General features: G+C 39.1%; 3 protein-coding genes, 1 long non-coding RNA gene and 1 pseudogene across 4 annotated transcripts in view; 3 read left to right on the top strand and 2 right to left on the bottom strand.

Moving 5' to 3' along the window:
• LOC111335009 (translocon-associated protein subunit alpha) overlaps positions 1 to 2,063 on the top strand; it is a 10,333-nt gene extending 8,270 nt beyond the window's left edge. The window contains exon 12 of the mRNA XM_022940838.2: positions 1,399 to 2,063. Within this exon, the coding sequence (XP_022796573.2) occupies positions 1,399 to 1,469 (71 nt within the window). The 3' untranslated portion in view covers positions 1,470 to 2,063. The remainder of the gene's footprint in view (positions 1 to 1,398) is intronic.
• Positions 2,015 to 12,371, bottom strand: LOC148735098 (uncharacterized; annotated as a pseudogene).
• Positions 3,053 to 26,110, top strand: LOC148735097 (uncharacterized). The gene is made up of 3 exons (XR_015999338.1): positions 3,053 to 3,796; positions 25,529 to 25,659; positions 25,972 to 26,110. It is a non-coding gene; the product is annotated as an uncharacterized LOC148735097 (long non-coding RNA).
• On the top strand, positions 6,705 to 8,656 carry LOC148735100 (uncharacterized). The gene has a single exon (XM_088755204.1). It carries the CDS (start codon positions 6,928 to 6,930, stop codon positions 8,461 to 8,463), a length of 1,536 nt encoding a protein of 511 aa, XP_088611330.1. The 5' UTR covers positions 6,705 to 6,927; the 3' UTR covers positions 8,464 to 8,656.
• On the bottom strand, positions 8,539 to 11,064 carry LOC148735099 (uncharacterized). Its single transcript, XM_088755203.1, has 2 exons — positions 10,806 to 11,064; positions 8,539 to 10,734 (listed from the first exon to the last, which is right to left on the bottom strand). Exons 1-2 carry the CDS (start codon positions 10,976 to 10,978, stop codon positions 8,961 to 8,963), a joined length of 1,947 nt encoding a protein of 648 aa, XP_088611329.1. The 5' UTR covers positions 10,979 to 11,064; the 3' UTR covers positions 8,539 to 8,960.

Below are 26,110 nucleotides of genomic sequence, written 5' to 3'. Positions count from 1 at the left end.
ATCTCCTTTAACTTGAAAAGGCTGCAAACTGCCTACACTCCACTACTTGTGCTCGCCGAACTGCCATCTCCCTCACTTGATTCTCCGCCAGGCATTGCAAAGAAGTATGTCCCCTCCAAACACAAAATGGTAAAAAGAAACTAGCACAAGGACATTCCTCGCCATCCCATCCTCGTCGCCAGATGTGATATTCGGATATACAGCAATAAAAACCTTCGATGTCCTTTGATTTTAATACTTTAATCCACACAATCTCCACATGGCAGCCAACGAGTATCACAACAACAACTTTTCCTAGGCATCACGGGATGCCTACAAACACAACCTTTTCGCACTTCCGGTACAATACACTACACTGACTTCTGGGGTTTCTTCTTTCATTAGTTGTATGTTGTTATAGGCATAGTAAAACACCCACCTGTTAAAGTCAATGTGATGTTAATTTATAATTTTCAAGGAAAACAAATTGAAAATGATTAGAAACTCGATAACATTATCTGATATATATATATATATATATATAACTAACTGCAGACAGTACTGTTTCGGCCTTCTGGGCCTCATCAGTGCAGTGCTAATGCTAGGATGGAGGAGAACCAATATGGTCACCCCAAACGATCCAACCTTTGTGGTATCGTCTAAGTCATGCCAGAGTGCTCAAACTAGAGTACACTAGACTACATATATATACACTAGAGTACACTAGACTATATATATATATATATATATAGTCTCAGGCCAACAAAGGTGCACCGCGCCAGGAGGATCAATAAAGATTCTCAGTCCAAACCTCACAGCCAACACGAATGTAGAAAGTTTAAAAAATAGCGAGGATGGACAACTTCTGACGTAAAAAATATAAAAAATTTTAATAAAAAACGTTTCGGTCAGAGACCTTCAGTTATTTACATACGCCACTCATATTAACATATTTAGTATTCTCATCTCTTAGTTTTTAGGGTTTGTTTCTTGTATTTTGTCCATTGCTTTCTTTGTAATTAGGTTTTTTGCTATCTTTTTATTAGCACCAGTTCATTAGTCGTTATCTGTAATTACATAATCATTAGTGCTTCGATCCTATTTTATGCTCTTTTTCTATTTCAAAAGTTGTAAATAACAGAAGGTCTCTGACCGAAACGTTTTTTAAAATTTGTTATATTTTTTACGTCAAAAGTTGTCCATCCTCGCAATTTTTTGAACTTTGTCTATATATATAGATATATATATATAGATTTCTTCATTGAAAGTGCTGACTCACGATATTTACACAAGTCTGTTTTCACAAAACAAATGACCAGTGCTTTGTGAGCAAGCGACTCTTGTGAAAACAAATGAAAACTGAGTTAATCTCAGTATGTATATAATTAAATAAAATCTTCTGTTTTTTTTTTTTTTTAGTTGGCAAAAGCTCTCCTCGCCGTTCACCAAGAAACAGACGTCAGAAGCGCAACACAGGCTCTGATGAATAGTTGTTAAGTTATTAGATATATCAATTGTGAACTAACTGCAGCTGGCCCATGGACCTTGGTGTGCTATACACTGTCTGTCAGTTTTAAACAAAATTTTTCTCTGAAGAAACAGGAGGTAGTGCATCACTACCTTACTTTTTTCCCCCAATTTGACACTCATTGTAGACACTTGTTCTGCTGACTCATTATGATCTGTAGTTAAAGCTTTCAGTCGATCCTTTATGTTATGAACATGTCAGTTCTTTTCTGCTTGTTCAATCAAAATCCAATTTATCTTGAAAAACAAATGCACAGCTGATATTTTTAGTCATGCCTCAAGTTATGTGGTCTTTGATTGGATAATTGGTTGAGAAACCTGGAAACTAGCTGAATTGGCAGTTTGTTATCAAAACTTATCTGAAAGCTTCTCTAACCACCAGCATTATAATTCAATGAATTTTTCTGAGTTCTAGAGAAGTAATTAAAATCCACTGACTTTCACTCAAAATGGCTGCAGAACGCAAAACCATGTTCTTCATGTAAAATTCCTGACTTCATAGATGAAGTTTTTACACTAAAGAATATTGAATAAATAAAATCTAAATAAGCCAAAAATCATTGTCTTCATCACTTCCGCTCAAAGCAAGTTGTCAAGAAATACATTCAGTCAGATCTCCATGAAATGAAATGAATTGATGCATTCACCACAAATCAATTCGTAAATAACGAATTTCGTTTATTGTACGCCGGAAATCCTCAGAGCTTATTTCAAATTTAGGTGAAAATGTTGGTGCTTACTTTAAAGGGGTCCCTTGTTCAGTCTTTCTCAAATCATGTTCTAGATAAGATGGTACAGCACTTGCATTTCATCTCGTGGTTTTTAACTCGCCTTACGGGCTCGTCAACCGTCAAAAAAGCAGCTTTAAAGGTGTTTCGGATCTCGCTGTTTTTCCCATTTTCGCTGATTACTACGCGCGGTAGAAGATCTTGAGAATCTTTAAACTGGTAAACCAGTTTCTAGGTTTTTACATTTATAATCACTTTATGGCCATGTTTACTGAATTTCGCCTAAACTGACAGTTAAAAAATATTCTGATACTTATTTTAGTAGTTAATATTTAAAGGGGTAACTACTTTGATAACTTATATACTTTAGCCAGTGGCCACGCCACGCGCGTTATCCCAGCGTTTTGACCAAGTCACTAACGTAAAATTTACATCATGTCGAGCGACTTGAAAGCCCTCGTGAGCTTGTACCGTAAAGGAGAAGGTGGTGCTTTCGAGCGATTCAAGACAAGAATTTCTATCTCGGGCAACACATCAGTGATTTCCAAGGGATCAATGACTAGTCTACCAAATTTGGGCTCGGCTCTTATGAGCTCAAGCTTTAACGACTTAAATGGTGGTAAACCTCCACGCCACTTCACCGCATTTTAAACATGAAATCTTCAGCGTTCTGCAATATGCTATGGACTTTGGTGTCATCTCGCAGGAGTCTAATGACCGGATCAAAAAGTGGGTGGCCAAGTGCCATGCTCACCCTGGCTCCTAATACCCAGTGCCCCACTCTACTGTGCAGTTCCGGTCTGTCCATTTTACAGATCTTCCTTCTGAGACAAACAATTTCCAAGGAAAGGGAAATTTTCATTAAAGAATGGGTAGAAAGCTGCAAATCAGAGAGACGGGGGACTGTCAGAGCAGAGATCAGGAAGGAAAAAGCAGGTGCACTTCCCCACCAGCCGTTTACGCACAGTCCAAACCTCTAGTAGCATGTGGACAGCGTCTCTTCCTGAGATCCTGCTAATGCGGTTTGCGTGTGTAAAAGTGGGGAGTATGGTATCGTTTGAAACTACAGTAATTGTAGTACGTAGCCATTGTTATAGGTCTTGGAAGTATACGCCCTACTCCACTACGTCAAAGGAAGACTGATTAAGCCTCCACTGAATAGCTAATAATTCATATCAAGTGATGGAAAACGTAACCTTAACTGAATGTCAACGAATAAATATCTTCAGCTGTCAAAATCGGAAATTACTAGTCGTTAGCCGTCAAAGCTACCCCCCGTGGAGATACCCTTTTAGTGACTGTTACACAACCAACTAATGATTGTTGAAAGCGCCTCGTTATCGAGGGAAAAGAGCCTTTGTAACTTCAGCGTTCAAATTGCTGCTTTTCGATTGCGCAGAGTGACTGAGAATCCGAGGGAGGCTTTCATTTCAGGGAAATAAATGCAATGGACTAGCATTTTCAGAGAACGATTTGCAGTGTGTAAGTGTAGCTTATCACCAACGACGATTTGATGCCTACTAGTTAGGAAGAGGAGCAAACTCTGATGAGTCAAGCTGAAGGTAAATTTTAAGTTCTTGTCTCGGAATCATGATTATTTGCTTGCATGTAAGGCAAAGGTTTTCGGAACATTTTATGAATTAAAATGGAAAACCGTGTGGAGATGTACTTATCTTTCTACGATATAACCACTTTGAAATGATATGAGTATCAGTTGTAGTTGGACGTTGAGGTCACAAAGACGGAGATCAACAAATTTGCTCACACTTGACCGCAAATGGCGCTCAAAGAGTGAAAGTGAATGCAACCTTTTATCAAATTGTTACAGCCCTCCGCCTGCCGTTGTGCGATAGCTTTCTTCGACCCGTAACTCAATTGTCAGTTGACTTGTTGAAAGTGTGATGACAGGATGGAAAAGGATTTCGCAAAATATGATTATCTTAGCGTTGTCATTAAGATTCCTATTTGAAGGTGGTACATCAGTTTGAAAGGCTGCGATTTTAAATTTTTTTTCCAAAAATGTGATGATTGGTGATAAGGAATACTTAACTTTGTCTTAAAGTGGTACAAGTTTCAACAGTAAAATAAACTTCTAATAGTGGATTACAGACCTCCAACCCCCATTACATCCAAGTCTGGAGGTTATGAAAAATAAAGCCCTGAAAAACCTGGAAATTAGAACTCTGAAACAAATAATTAGATTATTTGTTTCAGAGTATTCTTTACCTCATTAGTGCTCTTTGTTGTACTCTTTTGCTGCTTTTTTCGCAGACCTAATTAGATTCTGATCAGGGTTGAACTTAAAACACGGTGAGGTTTCCTCTGGGTACTGTAACTTCATTGCCATTAAATTCAAGAGAGTCCCCTCCAGTTGAAGGGAGGAACGACTATCTGTTTTGTTCTTGTGAACCATGCTGAACAGCCTCCCCTACCCTGCATTACTGTGTGGCAAAAGTACAACCAGCTCCGCCACCTTCTGAAGATGGCAAAATCTTTTAGCTGAGGATTCAGGAATTACCATTTGTGATATGTACCACCACATAATGTCTACTCTGTAAAAGAAAATTTCCTGATCATTTACTAATCCATCAACAACTGTAGCTTCCTTCCAAGCAATCATACCAATGTCGTCATCTGTTAGAGACCGATAATTGTGAAATTCATCATACATCTTGTCAATGTTAACAGTGTTCAAGGCTGATTGGAATCTGGATAGAAAGCACTCTACACTCTCCCATTTTGCCTGACTAAGTTTTTGAACATTGATCCATGTTGCATGCTTCAGCAGCTCATCAGTTATAGGAGATTTGCTCAAAACATATTGGAAGGCTGCCTTGAAATATTCCTGTGCTGCTGTTAAGAAATGAGTATAGGCTGTTGGTGATATTTCTCCTTGATTAAGGAGCCTCTGTAGTGTAAACTTTGTCATCCCTCCTAAGTGAATTGATGAAAGGGTAAGTAAATCGTTGGATCTTGCAAATTAATCTCATTAAGTGCTTTCTTCATGACCTCTACCTTGATTACACGATTTCTAAGAGTATTTGCAAGTTTCATGATGGAGTGATAAACAATGTGAATGGATGGCTCGCCTGACTGCAAAAGTTTGTTAAAATTTGTAAACAGTGGGATGGAAGCATTATGAAAAAACAGAGAAACTTCTGTCAGTGGGCTTTCAAAGGCTTTTTGTAACCTCTTGAATCTTGCTTCACCAGCATCTTCACTCAAAAAGTATGACGTCAATCCAGTATACTCAAGTGTGTGTTGAATGCAGCGTTCTAAAGAAAGCCACCTTGTATAAGAATGCTTCAGTATCTTACCATATCTCTGGTTGCAAAGTTGCATGTACTCCATTAAGATCCCTTTTCGTTTTGTGCTTTTCTCAAACCAGTAATACTGATCAATAAGAAGCTCTTCTACACTTATTCCTATAATCTTTGCTAATTTGTCATGCGCTCAACTTGCTGCAATGTGCGCCAAATGGCAAGGGCCTCCCAATACATAGGTCTCTGGATTTTTTTCTTTGAAGCGGGATGCCAAGGAATTGTGAGCATCCACCATTGAATTAGTGTTATCTACTGAAAGGCTGACAACTTGAGTCCATGGTATCTCATCATTGAAGAAAACAATCTCAACGAACCTCTCCAGTCTGCATATAAACAGTATCACAGCTGCGAGACTGCCCTTGTTCGTGTTCAAAATGACATTCTTCTCTCCTTAGATAATCAACAATGTGTTATTCTTCTGCCACTTGACATGTCCGCAGCATTTGACACAGTGGATCATGGGATTTTGCTTCAACAATTGTCAACTAACTTTGGTATTAAAGGTAAAGCACCGGACTGGTTCATGTTGTATCTTCCTGACCGCTCTCAATTTGTCCAAATAGACGTATCTGAATCTGATAAACATTCTCTTTTGTGTGGTGTCCCTCAAGGCTCCGTTCTCGGCCCCATTCTGTATCTCTTATATACCTCACCTCTTGGCGATATACTGTGACGTCACAACATGTCATTTCACTTTTACGCTGATGACACCCAACAATACACAACCTTCACCTACAACAATGAATTTGAATGCAACAATACAATGGCACGACTTCATGACTGCTTAGTTGACATTGATTCATGGATGACCTTAAACAGACTTAAGCTCAATAAAGAAAAAACGAAACTTCTGGTTCTTCACTCCGGACATCGTCCTCTACCTGCTCTCGCATCCCTCAAAATAGGATCTGAAGTGATTCTTCCATCAGATTCTGCACGAAATGTCGGCGTCATTTTTGACAATACTATGACTATGGTGCCTCACATCAACTCTACCTGCAAGAGTGCTTTTTATCACTTAAGGAACATTGCACAAATTAGGAGATTTATCTCTCTGAAGACTACTGAAACTCTGGTTCATGCTTTTGTTAATTCAAAGCTGGACTACTGCAACTCTCTAGCGTATACGCGACTTTCATAATGGCGGGCGACGAGTGAACACTGGTATCGAACTTTGCATGAGAGCGAGGCCATCCAGTCATCTTTCGCTGTAAAACATAAGAGTTTGTATTGGAATATTTACCAAGTTCTAAAAACGAATACTTTTTCTTCCGAAGTACACAATATTTTAGTACAGCTTTACCGTTATAGAAAGAAGATATAATCTCCTTTTACTCTTGTGGTTTTATTGGCCGAATTAATTACGAGCAATGCCAAGTCACTGTTGTGTACCACAGTGTACTGCGAGAGACGTCCATGGCGAAGACGGCGAAAAGCTTTCTTTCTTCACCTTTCCTTCAGACAAGACACTAAAGAAAAAATGGATCCATGCTATAAGAAGAGAGGAAGGACGAAACTTTAAAGTAAGGAAAACAACGGTAGTTTGTGGTCGACATTTTAGGGAAAGTGACATTAAAAGAACCCTGGCAGGGAAAAACATGTTGAAGCCCGGAGTCGTGCCTTCCTTGTTTGCATGGGTTCGCACTTCGCCGAGAAAACGGAATCCACCAAAAGTAAGGCTGTTCTCTATTGACAAGCGTACGGAGAGGCAAACAGAAAAGGAACCAGCTCAAGATATTACCATCGAAGAACGAGAAGAACAGGCCTTTATCGATGAAATTGAACCAACAAGTGTTGACTTTGGGACACAAACTGACTACACTCCTTACGAAGAACACTTACGAGAAACTATACAGACATTAAATCAAAAGATTGAAGATCTTACATTAAAGGTCTCGCACTTGGAGCGAAAAAATAATGAGTTGAAAAGCAAATTATTTTCTTTGGAGAATATTCAAAATATGAAGGATTCTAGTGCCTTTTATACAGGATTTTCAAATTGGGATTCATTCATGGCCATCTACAATTACCTTGATCCAGGGGAATTGGGTGAAAACATCAATTACTGGCTATCGTCAAATACAAACACTGAGATTTTTTACTATTCTGATGATTCTGGGCAAAGTGAGGAAATTAACCTGAAGAAAGGGAGATCCAGGACACTCAAACCACTAGATGAATATTTTCTAGTGTTGTGTAGGCTAAGGCAAGGTTTTCATGAGGACCACTTGGCACATTTATTTCACATCTCTCCATCTACTGTTAGCAGAATAATAATTACATGGATAAATTACATGTTCCTAAAGCTAGGAACTATTAATATATGGCCAACAAGAGAAGATGTTGATGCAAATATGCCTGAGTCCTTTAAAGAGAAATACAAGTCAACAAGAGTGATTATTGACTGCACCGAAGTGAAATGTCAAATGCCAAGCAGTTTGCAGAAAAATTCAGAGTTATTTAGTAGCTACAAAAACCATACCACTCTCAAGGGTTTAGTTGGCATTTCTCCTGGTGGTGCCATTACATTTGTTAGTCAATTGTATACTGGGTCTATATCTGACAGAGAAATAGTTGAGAGAAGTGGGTTTTTGGATATGACTTTTGATGAAAAGGACTCTGTCATGGCTGACAAAGGATTCACAATCCAGGATTTGCTTCCACTTGGGGTTTCACCAAATCTACCACCATTTTTGGGAGCATCAGCTCAAATGGATGCAGAGAATGTCATACTAACTCAGGAAATTGCAAGCCTTAGGATCCACATTGAACGAGCAATAAATAAAATAAAAAACTTTCATGTTTGGGATCGAGTAGTCCCTTTGCATCAGTTTGGTATAGTTAATCAAATGTGGGCAGCCTGTGCCATTCTATGCAATGCTCAACCAAACATAATTTCAATCTAACTTGATTTGACCAAAACAAAATTCAATTTGATATTCATATTAAGTAATTATGACTAATAATACATTATTAATAACTAAGAAATAATGTTCTGTTTTAATTTCTTTTTAGATACAAGCTGATAATTTATCACAATGTACATTTAAATAATGAAACTACATTATTGTATCAAAATAATAAACTAACTCAACAAGATTGATGTGGCAATGCCAACTCTATTCATAACTATTGTCACTACTTCTACCAATCAACCAACAAAGCTTTAATTAATGAATCTGTACAATCAATTTAATTTGGTCACGTGGAGCAAAAAGAGAAAAAGCTATCAAAAATTTTCAGAAAAATTTGAGCAAAAATTCAATTTGGCTTGAAGATGGTTGCATACAATATGTTTAATGAGCAAAAATACAAATAAGTCACTATTTGTCAGTAACTTTCTGTAACACTTCCTCTAATATCGGTAAGAGACTATCAGTCTCAATATTTAAAAAAAAAAATTCTAATTATCATTCTGTTGTTCACTGTAACTCTTAGCAGCAAAATGGATAAAATGATTAAAGAAATAACTAACTAGTTGTTGTCTGAGCTGATTCCAGAAGTCTGGATCAAAAGAGATTCTTTGAACATAGAGGCCAACTTTTGTGTATACAATAAAATCACACCACATAGCACCTGTGATGCCCATTTGCCCCTGAACTTGTGAGTAATACATGTGGTTTTCCTTTAATTTGCATTGTTTATCACTGATCTTCTCCATAAAAAATTTTGAATCATCAGCAGCATTGAGGGGATGAACATTAAAATACTTGTATGGGCATTTCACCTCAGCAATTCCAAAGTGGTAAACGCAACCAGTATCAATGACCCTACTATCTGGACTTGCCCCAAGAATAGGGAAATCTTTGGACACAACCAATCCACAGGGTAAAACTTTTACTGGTGTTTTTTGATGAAACATGAATTTGTGGTATTCTAGTAAAGCAGTTGACTCATACCTTTTCCCATGCTCAGTATAAACTGTTTTGACCTCTTTAGGGTTTATAAGGGAGTCAGCAAAATTGTCGTGGTTTCTTTGTCTCTTTGAGATAGTGTGGAAGTTGGAAGCAGTAAACCTCCACCTTCGTTCTTCAGACCATCTTGCAGAATTGGCTTGTTCCCTTGATTCATTTTCAATTTCATTGATCTTTTTTTCATCTACTTCCAAGCCACGCAGAAAGGAAAGTTCATCATTACTCATACCATCTGGAATTTGTAGAGTTTCATCTGAATTTCTCAATGGCAATTGTGGATAGACCAGATTGACTGCAATAGGTAGTGCAAGTCTTGTTATTGTATTAATATCTGCAACAGCAGTAAAGTTTGCCTCACTATACCCCACTTGATAAGATGTGTATGACCCTTTGGGACATTTACCATACTTTGTTTCTTTACTCTCTTGTACTTGCACATTTGACATATGCGTAAAGCCACAGTTTGGTTCAGTTGTTGAAAGAGTCGCTCTCAGTATCTGCTCAGCTTTCATGTCATGCAAACAGTTCCTTCTTGCTTCATAGAGTAGACACTTTACCCCAGACCTAGTCTTGGTATCGTTGAGTTTTGTTTTTTCAATAACCATCTCCATGACTGGTTCTGGCTTAATTTTTTTGCCACCTCCTTTCTGGTGCCACTGTTGCAACTTAGATGTGCAAGCTAGGGTGGCTTGCTGGTCAGCTTCATGGCTAAGATCTGTAGTCACTGTGCATTTATATATGGTGAACTTACAAAGTTTAAACATCAGTCCTATCATATGGTTGCAAAGTCCAGCATTCCCTGATATACAAGTGCATACCGCATGCTCCACATTACCAGATATTATATTGAGGGCAATTTTTAATTGATGGGGCAGATCGTTTTTTGAGAAACTGTGACAACACTGTGCTTTCACATAGAAGTAGTTTTCGTCACAAGCACAACGTATTTCCTCAAGATACTCGTCATCGTCGAATCTCTTGCCTTTTTGCAACGCAGTTGGGATGCTATGCTGGTCTTTGTTGGCAATTCTTTTCCCTGTTTTCGCTATGTGTACATCAATATTAGCTCTCGTAAATACGGGCATCTTTTGAAGAGACAGACTCCAATCGTTTGCTGGATATTTTAAAGGCTGCGTTGTGCAAGAAGTCGAGTCGTCATTCGCGGCGCTTGTACTTTGTGATTCCTTTCTTTGGGAATATATTTTGTTTGGATCAGGATCAAATATTTTTTTATCTCTTCCCGATGAAATATAATCGTTGATTCTGAAAATAGAAACGACAAGTCAGGATATCATTTCAATGGTATAGATCGCGTCAAATGCAAGCAAACGTACCTTTTAACGAGCTGTGCTTTCGTTTTTAATCCTTTCCCATTGTCCCCACGACATCTAAGCCAAAACTTCAACTCATCGGTTTTCAATTCTTCGGGTTTTCGACCACACAAAGAAGCTCCTGGTATATCATTCTCACTCAATTTCACGCTACTATCGCTAACTTCGGGCGCCATGTTTGTTTTGCACTTGACTGGTTGGCCTCGGCCCCATGTACTAGTGCCAGTTTTCCCTAGGCATCCACCATTATGAAAGTCGTGTATGGCCTGCCTAGATATCTTTTACAAAAGCTTCAGTATGTCCAAAACGCGGCTGCACGCCTTATTACTGGAATATGGAAACACGACCACATAACCCCTATCCTGATGGATCTGCACTGGCTCCCTGTTAAAGAACGTATTCAATTCAAGATTCTTCTTTTGACATTTAAATCTCTAAACGGCCTTACCCCTGTCTACATTGATGAAATGATCCAACGTTATGTACCAAATAGAAAGCTTCGTTCGTCTTCTGCATTTCTTTTAAAACAAAACAAATGGAACCTTAAGTCTTATGGTTTTAGATCTTTTACAGTAGCTGCTCCCTTTTTATGGAACTCCTTACCTTTAGAAATCAAGTCTTTGCCCAGTTTAGATATTTTTAAATCTAAACTGAAAACACACCCTTTTAAATGGGCTTTTAATCTAAATTAGATAACTTAATCTTTTGTTTTTATATTTCTAAGTCATACTGTAATACAAGGGATGTAAAGCGCTTACAAAGCATGCAAATAAGGGCTATATAAGTGTTATTATTATTATTATTCTCTAACTTTTCCTGGACAACACCAAAAAGAGTCTGTACCTTTGACGCATCCCTGCCACTTGTCACACACATCTGATAAAAGTGAGATGTAACAGTTTTGGCTCTTTCTACATCAAAAATTCTTACTGTTGCTAGATTCGTCTCTTCAACATCTGTATCACTTGACCCATCAATCCTAATGCTGAATTGATGTTTCTGACAGTGCTGTACAACATAGCTGTGACAATGTGGTTCCAGGGCCTTATTGATGATAGCCATAGTCTTTGTTCTTGCACATCCATACTGCTTAGCAATTTCACTGTCCGGAAATATTGCCCTAAAGAGTGGCCCAAGGTGATCTGAAGTTGCAAGTGGGAGGTTATGTTGGATTAGAAAATTGATTGTTCCGACTTATGCTCTGGTAACACTTTCTTTAATGCTATCACCTGAACCAAACATGCCCGCTACTGATGGCTGAGTTTTTGCTGCTTTCGTCAGCAACTTGTGAGATTCTGTATTACAATGATCTTTCACATCTTTTAGACCCTGTTGGTCACACCGTATTGTCTTGAGACAAGTCACACAATAAAAAGAATGCTTGTCATTTCTTACTGCTTTCATGGGATATAAGTTACTCCATTCAATCTTAAATGTTGAACAATACTTAGCTGCTCTAAGACTAGCTGATTTCCTATTCTTTGCAGTAGATGGCTGAGGTTCTGAAGTATCAGTGTCCGAGTCATTTTGAGAACCTTTTTCACTCTCAAGTGCCGGACAGGTAGCCATTTTGAAATTTGTGTTTGAAGAAGCTTTCCTAGAGACCTTAGCGCACTTGGGCTGTTGGGACTGCCACTTAGGCTCAGTCTCCAGCTGTGGGTGTCTCGGTCGCGCCCGCAATCCTCTGGCGGTGGGGAGGGTCGTGGGCACACCAAGACACCCATGGTCGGCTGGAGACTGAGACCAACCCTAACCGCCATTTCCCTCACAGATTAGTTTTGTTAAATTCGGCTGTTATGAGCACAGACTTCTGGATATTACTTTGTACCTTGCGGTATTGTATGACATTTGTAAGGCTTTCTGATTCACTGTGAGATTAAGAGGCAAAACCGTGAGACTGTGAGTTGGCATCCCAAACTGTGAGGGTTAGAAGGTCTGGGATTGTAAAGACATAGAGTCAATCATGATAATATTCACACCAAAGAGTAGAGTGTTAATATGCTTCATATGAAATAAATCTTAGATCTTCTGATGGTTTCATTACAGCAGCAGTGGATGGATTGCATGAAACTCAGTTCAATGCCTTATGCTCCTTACAGCTTGGAAAAAAGAAAAAAAGATGGTTTCCAAATAGTTTTTAAGAATTTTTTGGACATGCATTCTGCCTGTGTCAATGTTATTACGCAGGCGCCGAGTATGGCGGCCACGAGGATATTGGCTCCTCTTCTATTAGCTATTTTAATCAATTTTAAGCTTCAATTTTATTACAATATATACTTGGATGAAGACTTTGACTCTCTCAAGCCTATTTGGAGAGGAAAAAGTTCGGTTGGTTGCGACGTCTTTGGAATTTCCTTCTCAGCTCGTAAGTGCTACTCAACAAGAGTGCACCGCCATGATAGACTTCGAAGGCCTATCATGAAATGGGTTAAACATGGTTATATACTGCTTGCGGCGACGGATTGCTCCCTGTTAACGATAGACATTACAGTTTTTATGGATGTGGAGACGAACCCTGGTCCTATTTCTTCAGAGAAGAGCTATGATCTACGAAAGCAAAGCTGGTCGGACGAAAGTAAGATTCCATGTTATGGAAGAAACTATTTACTCGGTTTGAGAAAGAAATCTGGTAAACCTTCGAGCCCTGTCTTAGAGACGCTTAAGAAACTACAGCTGCTCAGGTTTCGTGGTAAACGGGGAGGTTTGAGAAAAAATGTTCAGCATGTGAAGGAGAGATCTATTCAGAATATTTCTGTCGTTATTGGACGAAGGGCGGAAAGCGGGTTTGCTATTCCCCGGCTGCGGGTTGAAAAACGACGAAACCCTAGCAATCTCGTCAGTGTACCAAAACAAGTGGTGTCCTGCGAACACACCTCTGTTAGTTCTGGTCAGCTTGCTGTCCCTAAACTTTTGTTTATTAACATCTGTAGTTTGGGGAAAACAACTAGTCGGGTGCGAGCGGTTGTGGCTCTGGAGGCCGACTTAAGAAATAGTGACATCGATGCTTGTGTTGTGTCGGAAACTCATTTAAAAATTGAGGTACCCGATACGGTGGTCAATATCTCGGGTTATAATATCTTCAGAAGGGATAGGAATTGGTCTGGATGCGATCTAAGGAATGGGGGAGGTGTTGCTATCTATACAAGGAGTAATCTTTCAGTTATTGATGTTTATCGTTCTAATTTATACGAGTTTATTTGCCTGACTGTGTTGCTGCCAAGTGGGAATTACATTCTTTTATCTGGTCTTTATCACCCCCCGAAGACATCATACCAGCAATGCGATTTAATGGATTATCTTCTTAATGTCTTTGACACAATGCTGGATAATCACCCAAACGCTACTATTGTTTGCGGTGGCGATCTTAATCACCTTGATCTCACGAGACTTAAACGCATTACTGGTTGGACTGCTTTAGTGGATTTTCCAACACGAGGGAATTCATTTTTGGATAATTGTCTTACAGATAGGCCAGAGCTCTTCGGAAAAGCTTTATCTATAAAGATGCTGATTAAGACGGATCACATTGGATTTATAGTTCCAGCGGGCAAGAAACTCAAGCCTATTCGTAAGAAAGTGCAATTTAGGGATTGTCGTGAGCATAGGAAGCAAGCTCTTTACCTTGCCCTCGCATCAGAATGCTGGGATGATGTTTTGGAGGCGGATAGTATCGAAACAGCTGTGAACATCTTAGAATTGAAGATCCTGGCAAATATTAACTGGTGCATGCCTTTACGAACGGTTTCCCTTTCGTCCCGTGATCCAAGTTGGATGACACCGCTAGTTAAATACATGCTACGTAGCAAGTCTCGCATCTCTGTTTTACGTACTAATAAGCATAGAGAGCTTAGTAGAAATGTGTTGAAGGTTATTGGCGAAAACAGAAGGATGCTTCTGGAGGGCAAAATGGGGAGCAGAGAATGGTGGAAAAACGTAGACTTGATATCTCAACGCCGGCGGTCCACAAACGTTTCGCTGGATAGAGAGACCGCTCAAGATTTGAACGAGTATTTCGGTGACCTGTGTACGGATGGCGATTACGTTGAGCCCGCGTTACTTGAAATTGGTCCTGAGGTGAAAGTCCCGGAAATTAGTGAACGATATGTATGGAACTCACTGAGTACTCTAAAGAAGACTGCAACTGGTCCTGACCAAATTCCGTATTGGGTGTGGAAAGACCATGCGGAGATCCTCACTCCAATCATTACTAAGCTATGGAATTTGTCTCTCGCTACGCACCAATGGCCTAGATCGTGGAAAAGGGCAAGTATAAACCCACTGCCAAAAGTTGATGTTCCAGTGGCAAGAGGGGACTTCCGGGGGATCAACGTAACCCCTGTAATAGCAAGAGCCCTGGAAAAGGCAGTCTATAAGATTCACGCCCAAAGGCCGGTAGAAGAACAGCTGTTGAATAGTCAATTCGCGTATAGAGAAGGAGGGAGCTGCACAGATGCTCTGCTACTTATACAGAATAAGATCTGCAAGTTTCTTGATGATCCCAAGTGCAAGGCAGTGCGGATGTTCGCGATGGATTTCAGTAAGGCCTTTGACTCTGTGAGCCATCAACTCCTTGCTGAGAAACTTAAGAGTCTACCACTTAACCCGTATATCATAAACTGGTGGTTAGGTTTTTTGCGAGATAGAAAACAAAGAGTTATTTTCGGGAATCATGTCTGTAATTGGAAAACAGTTAACAAGGGCACAACCCAGGGTAGTGTTTCAGGACCTTATTTGTTCAATATATTTCTTAACGATCTGGAAATTAAATTAGGGAACGAGACACTTGGTTTCAAATACGCTGATGACTGTACGATTATTGCTCCGGTATATTATTATAAAGATCACTCTGTAGACTTAATAAATCAGTTTTTACAGTGGGCAAGCCAAAATAGAATGAATTCAAATTCTACTAAATGTAAAGAGCTTATTATGTATAAAAAAGGTCACACTGCCGAGGCTTACAAAAGTATTTTTGGCATACCTCAGACTAGTACAATAACCATTCTTGGTCTCACGTTTCAGCCGAACTGCAAATTCAGTACTCACCTAAAAGAAAAGTTAGGTAAAGCTAATAAAGGGTTATACGTTATCAGATGCCTCCGCAAGGAAGGATGTAGCCAAGCAGAAGTAGATGTTTTATTTAATTCCATTGTCCTACCTAATATCACTTATGCTCTATCTGTGCATGGGGCCTCTGAGTCAGAGCTAACTATAGCCCAGCAGTTTTTAGATCGTTGTTTTAAACGTAAATACATATCTAAGAAATTAGTGATAGGTGACTTACTTAAAACGCAAGATCACAAAATTTGTCGCAAGGTTTCAACTATCCTGAGCCATCCTCTTAGAGCCTACTTCCCTGAGACCAAGATCACGAGGTATAATTTGAGAAATAAATCCCCTGTCATGCCCGCTATTCGCACAAACCGTTTTAAGAATACATTTTTTAATAGAATTGTTTTTAAGTATAATGTAGCTTTGTGAAAGTGTACTTCCTGTATTAGATGTAACATAAGATATGTAATTTTATCTTTTGAACAATAAAGACACACAGACACACAGACATAACCCCTCTGAACTGGCTGAGCTTCTTGCAGAGTGTATCTGATTGTCCTTGTCCAGATATAACATGATATCTGTTTGCCATTCTGTTCAGCTTTGTCTTGGAAATGCTGTAAAATTCAAAAAGGGTAATAGGGCACAGAAGAAATACGGTGAATAATTACACTTACCAGATAGAATGTATTTTGACTGCTGAATAGTGACCACATGCAGTGTATGGAGGCAATGGTGCTTTTTCGATGGTGGTTAATGTATGAAATTGCAAGTGTGAAAGATATAGATGATACTTCTCCTAATATGCCTGTTGCATGTGTCACCTTTTCTGTAGATGGTAATTGTTATGAGAAATTGCCCTGGACTTAGAGCATGACTGTTAATTAAAAAAAGGTATTCTATGAATTTGAAAATCTGGGACTACCAATGACTTTCCTTGCAAACCACACTAGATTGTAATAATAATAATAATAAACTTTATTTGCCCTGCAAAAAAATGTGTCAGCAATTCCATAAGGAACTGCTGGTATTACTACATGTGCAGCAAATATAAAACTATTAAAACTATTAAAATGGAAAATTATATATATATATATATATATGATGTGTGGTAGTCGGAAAAAAACAACTACATATATATATATATATATATATATATATATATATAACTAACTGCAGACAGTACTGTTTCGGCCTTCTGGGCCTCATCAGTGCAGTGCTAATGCTAGGATGGGGGAGAACCAATGTGGTCACCCCAAACGATCCAACCTTTGTGGTATCGTCTAAGTCATGCCAGAGTGCTCAAACTAGAGTACACTAGCGAGCATGCGCAATTGCAGAGCAATGACTCATCCTAGTTAGAGTGCTCAATTTGGACATGAAAGCAAAGCTTTGTATGCCAAAGAGCTATATCTAACTGCAGACAGTACTGTTTCGGCCTTCTGGGCCTCATCAGTGCAGTGCTAATGCTAGGATGGGGGAGAACCAATGTGGTCACCCCAAACGATCCAACCTTTGTGGTATCGTCTAAGCCATGCCAGAGTGCTCAAACTAGAGTAAACTAGCGAGCATGCGCAATTGCAACAGCAATGACTCATCCTAGATAGAGTGCTCAATTTGGACATGAAAGAAAAGCTTTGTATGCCAAAGAGCTATATCTAACTGCAGACAGTACTGTTTTGGCCTTCTGGGCCTCATCAGTGCAGTGCTGATGCTAGGAAGGGGGAGAACCGAGATGGTCACCCCAAACGACCCAACCTTTGTGGTATCGTCTAAGCCATGCCAGAGTGCTCAAACAAAACAAAAAAACAAATTAGATACTATTGAACAGAACAATGATGATCTCGCTTATCACATTGTCATAAAAAATTTTAAATATTTGATTTGAATAAATGAAAGACACTAATTTTCCTTAGGTGTAGAGGAAGGCTGTTCCACTCCTTTGCAGCAGAAAACTTGAAAGTACTTTGTCCAATTGCAGTTTTTTCTTGTTGAAGATTTAATAGGTGTTCATCTCTCAGTGTTCTTGTTCAAAGGCTCGAGCATTTTGGCAAATAAGAAACCAAATGTTTGGGACATTTGTAGTTGTACACAATTTTAAAAATAAGTTGAAAGTGAAGAAATCACCTACGATTTCTTAACAACAGTATACCACACGTCTCGTGCATCACTTGGGAACAAATTCTTCTGTCTGCCTTAAGTATTGTACGAAGAGCTTGATTCTGTAGTCTTTCCAACCTATTGGCCACTGTTTTTGGGCAGTCAAGCCACACGATAGAGCCATAATCAAGGATAGGTAGTAGGGTCTGCTTGTAGATCTTTAATAACACTTCTCTAGATAAAAAAAAGAGAGTCTGTTAAGCAGGCAAAGGTTTGGATATAAATTTTTTTGCATATATAATCCTGATGTTGCATCCATGTGAGTGCACTATCAATGTGGATACCCAAGTACTTAACTGTGCTAACATCCTTAAGATGGTGATCATCCAAGCGGATGTCGATGTCGTCTGATCGTCGTAAAGCAGGACGTGAACCACTCTTCATTGCCACAGATTTGCCAGGATGTGGTACCATTTGGTTCTGTGTCAACCAATTATATTAACATTCTTTAGGTCTTTATTAAAACAATTTGCAGCGTGAATAGCGCTTGGGGCACTTGAGTGAATTTCTGTGTCGTCAGCGTAAAGTGTACATTTAGAAAATTCTACAGCTGATTTCACACCGTCATAATGAATTGAGAAAAGGGATGGTCCCAGTACAGAACCCTGTGACACTCCATAACGTAACTTCAGAATGTCTTGTGTGTAACTTCAGTTACACCAGCAATTTTTAGCTTTGAGAGTAATATCATGATTAATTTCATCAAACGCTTTGCGCAAGTCCAAAAATACAGCTGCAGTTAGGCATTTATTACCGATAGCTTGTTTCCACTGATTGATGAGGAGTAATAGTACGACATTACATGATGTGTGTCTCTTGTAGGCAAACTGGTTTTTACTGATAAGATCTGTTTCTGCCGCAAATTCTTGAAGTTGTGAGTTAGCAAAGCTCTCATGGATCTTGGATATGCAAGGCAATACAGAGATAGGACGATAGTTGTCGCAATCAGATGCGTCGCTGCCTTTGAAGAGTGGTGTAACACGAGCAACCTTCCATGAAGATGGATATACCCCGAGACGGAAGGATTCATTACACAAATAGGCTATACTTGGCGCAATATACCCCAACGCTAGTTTTAAAGCTTTGACTGGAATACCATCGGCTCCAGTCACCTTCCCGTTTTTAAGTGAAGATAGTGCTTTGTAGGCTTGTTCGTTGGATACTGATTTGAACACAAGTGATGGTTGAAACTGTTTTTCTTGATGGATATGTATGTTTACATATTACCACCTACAGAGGGATTATTTTCACCTTCCATAGATGTTAGGAATGCAGACAAAAAGCTGATAAGTGCTGCATCTCTGTTACTGTTGTTAAAGTATGGGTGGTATATAACGCCTGCAACGAGGCAAGGGACCCCACGTGGGAGTCGATGAGGTCGTAGCCTTACCCACAGGGCCTCAATGTCTGGATCGAACAAGTTGTCTAGGTGCTTGAATTTGATTGAGTTCTTGATATAGAGGCCGACACCACCGTGATGGTCCGAGGTGCAGTTGTAGTAGATGGAGTATCCTGGTGAAATCCAAGGAATGGTTTTTGACCACCATCCTTGTGATATATGATATAGCTATTCAGTATTGCAAGCTGCATGAAGTGGATGGCCACTTCCTTGTACCACTTAAATGTTTTATGGGGTACCTCATAAGGTTTCTGCAACTGGTAGATGTAATCAACCCCACCCATATACTTGTCATAGTAATTTAGGTTGGCCTTGTCTGGGGCTGATTGGGGTGCCTTCTGTCTGGTCTGTGCACCATGGAATCATCATGAGTAGTACTCAAGCATGAACACATGCTTTTTATCCTGGATATCATCGGAACCATAAGCTGTTTGTTTGTTTCCTATCAAACCTGCACTTTTCACCTGCTCAGGAAAACCCTTTCTGTTGCTTTGGATGGTTCCACAAGCTAAAGTTCCTTGGTGATGAAGGTACTTGTGTAGCTGCACACTTGTGTACCAATTGTCAGTGTACAAATGGTAACCTTTTTGCAGCAATGATTGGAGAAAGTCAACAATAGCTCTCTCTGAGAGAGAAAGCTTTTGTGCTACTGGAGATACAAATTCCATGTCAGTGTAAAACTTGAATGAGGTGTAGCCACTGTCTTCCACTTTGCACCAAACCTGGCTCTCTTGAGGAGGATATAATGTTTGAATCCAAATCTCCTTTTTCTACATTAAATAGAGATTCACTGATGGCAACATTTTGAGCTTGTATGTAAACTTCCTTAAACTTTTCAAATGGGTTATCCAATAATGGTCACCTCACCTTGAAAAGTTTAGGAGGAGAAGGGTCAGTAGGTACTGGCATGTTTGAGTTGTAATTGAAGTGTAAAATTTTCAGAAGCAAGTGGAATCGATTCCTGCTTGTTTATCAACTCTTTTGGTCTCGTAAGTAATGTACAATATAGTAAGACAATATTAGAAATAAAAAGACCAAAAGGGATTGGGAGAACAGGAAAAGTATCCCTTGTGAGGTGCAACACAAAATCTGTTTAAAAAATCTGAAAAGAAATTTAAATTTTAATAAATTACAATAAATCTAAATTATTACTAATAGTGTACAAATAAAGTCTTTATTCCATCATAAGATAAAACTACGTATCTTATGTTACAATGAATTTGGAAAAACTACAACAGAAATCTACATACATATCATGAATTAAAAAGTATGTCATTACAATAAATGGAGCTTAAATATCAACCTATTTACAAAGGTGTTCATAAAGGGCTGTGTATTAATTTTCGGGCGTACGCAGCCTTTTTTCCTAAGATTGTGTACATATGTCTTTTGGACAGGAATGATGTCTTTCAGGGGGTGGCAATCCGTTGATTTTAGTTTCTTCAAAATATTTCAGTCTTGTTTGTTTAAAAGGTTCTTGATAAAAACTCAAAATGAGATGAAACCGCGTTTATGACATCGGTCTAAAAAATTTTGTACAACCGTAAGATCGGACTCAGATGCCCCATAGACTGAAAGTGCATAGCTAAAATTACTCCTGAGAGTAATGTTCCTTTCTCAATGTTCGTAGGACGTGTAAACACTTGTTTGCTTTGACAAGCTTAGTTCTTACATGCTCATCAAATTTTCCGTCACTCTGTAAAGTTACTCCTAGTAAAATGAAGCTATTACATTGGGGAATATTATTAATTGGAGAGTAGAGTACATTATGATTTTTCTTTCTAACAACCAGCTCTTTACATTTGCAAGGGTTGCAGACCATTCTGTTGTCTTTACACCATGTTAAGAACTGTCCTACTAAGTCGGCAGACAGGTCACTATTCCTAGTGATAGGCGAAAGAATAGTGGAATCATCGGTATATTTAAAAAGCACAGGGCAACCATTAAAAGAAATCTCCAAATCATTCAAAAATATATTAAAAAGATACGGTCCACTTACACTACCTTGTGTGGTTCCTCTGTTGACAGATTTCCACTGTCCTAAAAAATTATAACTAACAACACGTTGTCTTGCATAGAGGAAACTATGATACCAATTGATAATGTACGGATTTAAAGGTAGCTGTTTCAGTTTGGCAGACAAATAGCATGGTTCACAAAATCGAAAGCCTTACTGAAGTCCATGGTAAAAATTCGCACTGTGCTGCAGTCACTACTATCTAAATACTTGTATGTCTGGTGCTGGATAGCAAGCAAGGTATTTGTGCAACTACCAGCCTGTCTACATACAAACTGGCTGTGGCTCAGGTTGTTCTCAATGACTGACTGTGCTTGTGTACGATACACGACCTTCTTGAACAACCGGGCAATAACAGGAGTAACATTAATACCACGGTAGTCTGAGTCCTCTATAGGCATGTTCACTTTGGGGAGAGGATTAACATTTGCCCTATTCCAGGAGTCTGGCCATGTATGAGTAGACAGTGACAGATTCCAAACGTGAGTGATGATTGGTGTGAGTAGCTCAGCGCAGTCTTTCCAGATCCAGTACGGGAGGTCGTCTGGTCCCGTTGCCGTTTTCTTTACATGAACTAAGGTATTCCAAACACAGCGCTCAGATATTTTCGGGGGCTTTACACTGTCCAGGATATCCATATCAATAGGTCTAATGTAAATGTCATCATAGCACAGGTTGGCGAAGTAGTCGTTCAGACAAACTAGAGAGTTCTTGTCCAAATTTATCAACAATGAACTGCGACGCTGTGACAGGGCGTCCACGCCCTTCCACCACTCACTGCTACCAATGGCAGCCAGTTTTCTTCTGTTCTCAGTTATCAGCTCAGAAATGCACTTATTAAATAAAGACAGACGTTCCTTGTTGTTTAAAGATATATGGGACTTAGTCCTCAGCAAACACTTGACTAATGGGGACATCCAAACTGGTGATGACATGCGTACAGATTTTTGCGGCGTAAACTTATTCATCACTGCTCGAATCTTTACCTCAAACACCTCGACTACCTTGTTTATGTCCACCTCATTGAGGACGTCACTCCAGTCCAGCGTAGTGAGTGCCATATAAAATGACTGTTTCCTATGTTCCCTACAGTCCTGCACAAGAACTTTGCGGCAAGTTTTAATCCCGCTGGTAAAACAAAGCCTTCATGGTCTGTCTTAATAAGCATATGTATGGGATATGCTTGACCGAACAGATCCGCTCAGTTGGTCATACAGTTATCCAAGCACACGTTACCCCGTGTGGGAAAATTGACCATGAAATCCCAGCCAGACAAAGCCTTAAATTCTTGCATGTCCAAACGATTTACATCGCCACCACAGACAATAGCCGCTTCTGGGTGTTTGTTCAAAACAAGGTCCACAAAAGATATTATATAATTAATTAAGTCGAGATCCCGGTAGCTATGCTTGGGAGGATTATACAGGCTGCAAATTAGCGTAATGTGATCGGACAGCAACAGCACTGTTAAAGCAATAAGCTCATATAAATTGGATCGATAGACATCCAAAAGTGCAGTTCAAATCAGTCAGATAGAAATTACCCCTAAGAGTGGTGGCAAGGGCAGTTACAGGTGAGGAACCAGGTGCAAGTGCAATTGCTTCTTTAGGCTCCTGAGGACAGTGGCACGCATGATCTCTTTTAAAGGGGAACTGAACCCTAAGAATGAACCATTTTTAAATTGCAGCTTATAATTCAAATAGCAATGTTCGAGGGTTTTTATCAGTCTTTGGGCCCAACTTCGCCTCGGAAAAATAGTTTATTAAAGTGGTATTTTGGCCTCGTAGTATGGTGGCTCAGAAAAGTGATGTCATTTACTCTTCCTACAGAAATTTGGTTTGTTTATGGAGTTGTTGAAGTTGCGTGACCTGTAATGGGGATTAACTACGAAAATGAAATAGTAACAGTTGTTTTTCTTAAGTTGGTTCCCCACCACTGACATCAGATCCCATTTCCCAGTGGTATTTTAAGAAAAATCCCATTCCCATTTAGGATTTTTTCAAAATTCCCACTTGCATTTCAAACATAGTATATATAATAAACCAATGAAATGATGGCTCTAAATTTTAAATTGCTTGTTAATAGAGTGTGTTTTGATTCATTATGTATTTCAACTATTTATTAGAAGGCAGCAAAACAGTAGAAATGTGTTTAAAGACAATATTTTCATGTACTTGTCATCATTTGTCTCATTTTAGTGCAGATTTTGGTGGTCCTTACCTCAAATATGTATCAATCTAACTTTGGAGATAGTCAATCATTCTTTGGGTTAGGCAACTCTTTCTGCCAAGACGGTGTAGGTTGCATGATGCTTATCACAGGTTGGTCGGCATGTTCATTTTCATCACCACAATCTGTGTCACTGTCATGCTCATTATATGTGTCAATGGGTTCAGGCTGCTCTGTAGTATGTTTTTCTCTCACCTCATTGTCAATTGACTCAATGATGTCAGCTTGTACCCCAGTTGTTACAAGCTGCAAATTCAGTGGATTCAAAATGGTCTCAGATTCATAGAGATTCAAAGGGAGTGTCCCTGCCCTGTCCTTAGTGTTGTCTTGTCTGACGTTTCTTTGTCTCACTGACTTGCCATGCTTTTTAGCCCATGATCGCATTAAGGCTTCTTCATTCCTTGTAAGGACTTGTAAAACAGTAGGTTTTGGAATGCTTATCTTTGGCAGTGTCACAGCACTAGTTGATGGAAGCTTATAATATGATGCTGGGTGAGTGTAGTATGCTGCAGCCCATTTTTGAGACACACTTCACTGCTTCCTCCACCGATGACCCAAATAGAAGGGCATATTTGTGTAAAGACTTTCATGTGATAATTTTCGATGTGGAGAGTAAGAAGTGCTTCCAAATTAAGCTGAATATTGAAGCCCGGGTATGAAGAGAGTTCTTTAATGTTATCCTCCATTTTTTGCAAGGATTTCTGCTAAAGCTCCAGTGACTTGAAACACTTTGACAATTAATGGTACCTTTGGGGCCATTGGTCACCAAATTTTCACTAAGATGCTGAAGTTTTTTAGCTTTTAATGAGCAGCTCTTTACATACTCAAGTGTTTGGTTAACCATTTCAACTGTGTCACTGACTGTGTGAGGCATTGTCACTAGAGATTTACCTTTTGCATGGATGTGGAAGGCTGTTAGAAGTGTCTGTAAATTACTTAGGAATTCAACAATACCATGAAGAGGTCTGTTTATCAACTGAATGGAATCAGATCCTGAATCTGTGATATAAATGTTCCTGCTGAATTCTGTGCAGATTCCTACTGGCCGACAGAGCAATGAATGTGATGCTGGCCCATCAACATCTCCTTCAAGGTTTCCACCGGAGATCACAGACACAATGTTGTTGTCATACAATTTAATGCAATGACTTTCACAATAAACCAGGTCTCTTTCCAGCCAAGAAACTGAATGATGTTGTTTTATAGGAAATTGGGCTTAAACCAGTGGTTATGAGTGCCGTGTTATTCTGAGGAATATTGTGAACATAGATCTTTCCATCCACACACGTATCAAGATTATCTCTTGACAAAGCTAATGATGTGACATCATTCCATCCCTCTAAATATTCAATTGTCAAGGTGATTGTTCCAAGAATACCAACACCATCAAAATTGGTGGTTAGTAAGAAGATAGCCATTTGTGAGTTTGATGAAGCAGCAAGAATGTCACTATTTCTTTGGCCGAAAGCTGTGAGCTGTACTTCCTTGTTCAATGTAACTATTCCAATAGTACCACACTTTCTATGGAGGCGTTGTTGTTTCTCAAGATAATGCTGTATTTTGGTTTGCATATTCTTCAGAGTAACAGTGCTAAGCCATCATATTCTGAGGTGATACGTTGCTTGGTGAAGGCTAATGCTCCTGCTTTGCTTCTGAATTGAGTAGATTTAATAAAGGTTTTGCCTAAACAATATGACATAGCATTACTAGATATGTATAATATATACTAACCATAAAATTGTGAATTGTTTTGTAAGTTTTACATGGCATTAAAGATAGTAATGCAATATTGATATTGATTTCATGCATGACAAACACAATGTAAATTTACCTTCTATGTCAACATAGAGTATACCCTTCTCCCCACAGGACAGAGCTGAACCATTGAGGTAGCAAAGACTCAGGCCTTGTGACTCTACATTTCTATGTACTATGTTGCTGTCTGCTGGACTGTGAAGCCACACTTGGATGAGATCAGATGATCTAGTTTTTTAATTCCAGTTGAGAAACATGATATTTCCATTACTTACTGAACAAAGAGCATAGGGATGTTCATACATTCCTCTATTAATTGTGTCACTTACTCTCTATCTGTCTGGAAGGATTCTGATAGTTAGAAACATGTCTTTGATAGAATCTAGATAGGTCAGCAATTTGGGGTCAATTGATATTGTAAGTGGTTCTGTAGCCATTCTATCCTTATTGTGGACTGAATCTGCAGTTAAATTTTGGAGAACCTCAGTAATCTGAGGACTTGATTCACCTCTCAGCATTCTGAGGGTACTAAGTGTGCTTCTGTCTCCTTCTCCTAGAATCAGAAACCAATTACTCCATGAACACTTGTAAGTTTTGGCAAGATGCACAACATCAGGAAACACAACTAGGTACTTAAGGAAATGTATTTTCTCTTCAGCAACAAGATCAGCCATTTTATGATTTCCTTACTCACAG

The sequence above is a fragment of the Stylophora pistillata genome, chromosome 3 (genome assembly GCF_964205215.1).
Source record: "Stylophora pistillata chromosome 3, jaStyPist1.2, whole genome shotgun sequence".
Lineage (NCBI taxonomy): Eukaryota > Metazoa > Cnidaria > Anthozoa > Scleractinia > Pocilloporidae > Stylophora > Stylophora pistillata.
The sequence above is the reverse complement of the archived record's forward strand: the minus strand, read 5'-3'. Positions and strand labels throughout refer to the sequence as shown.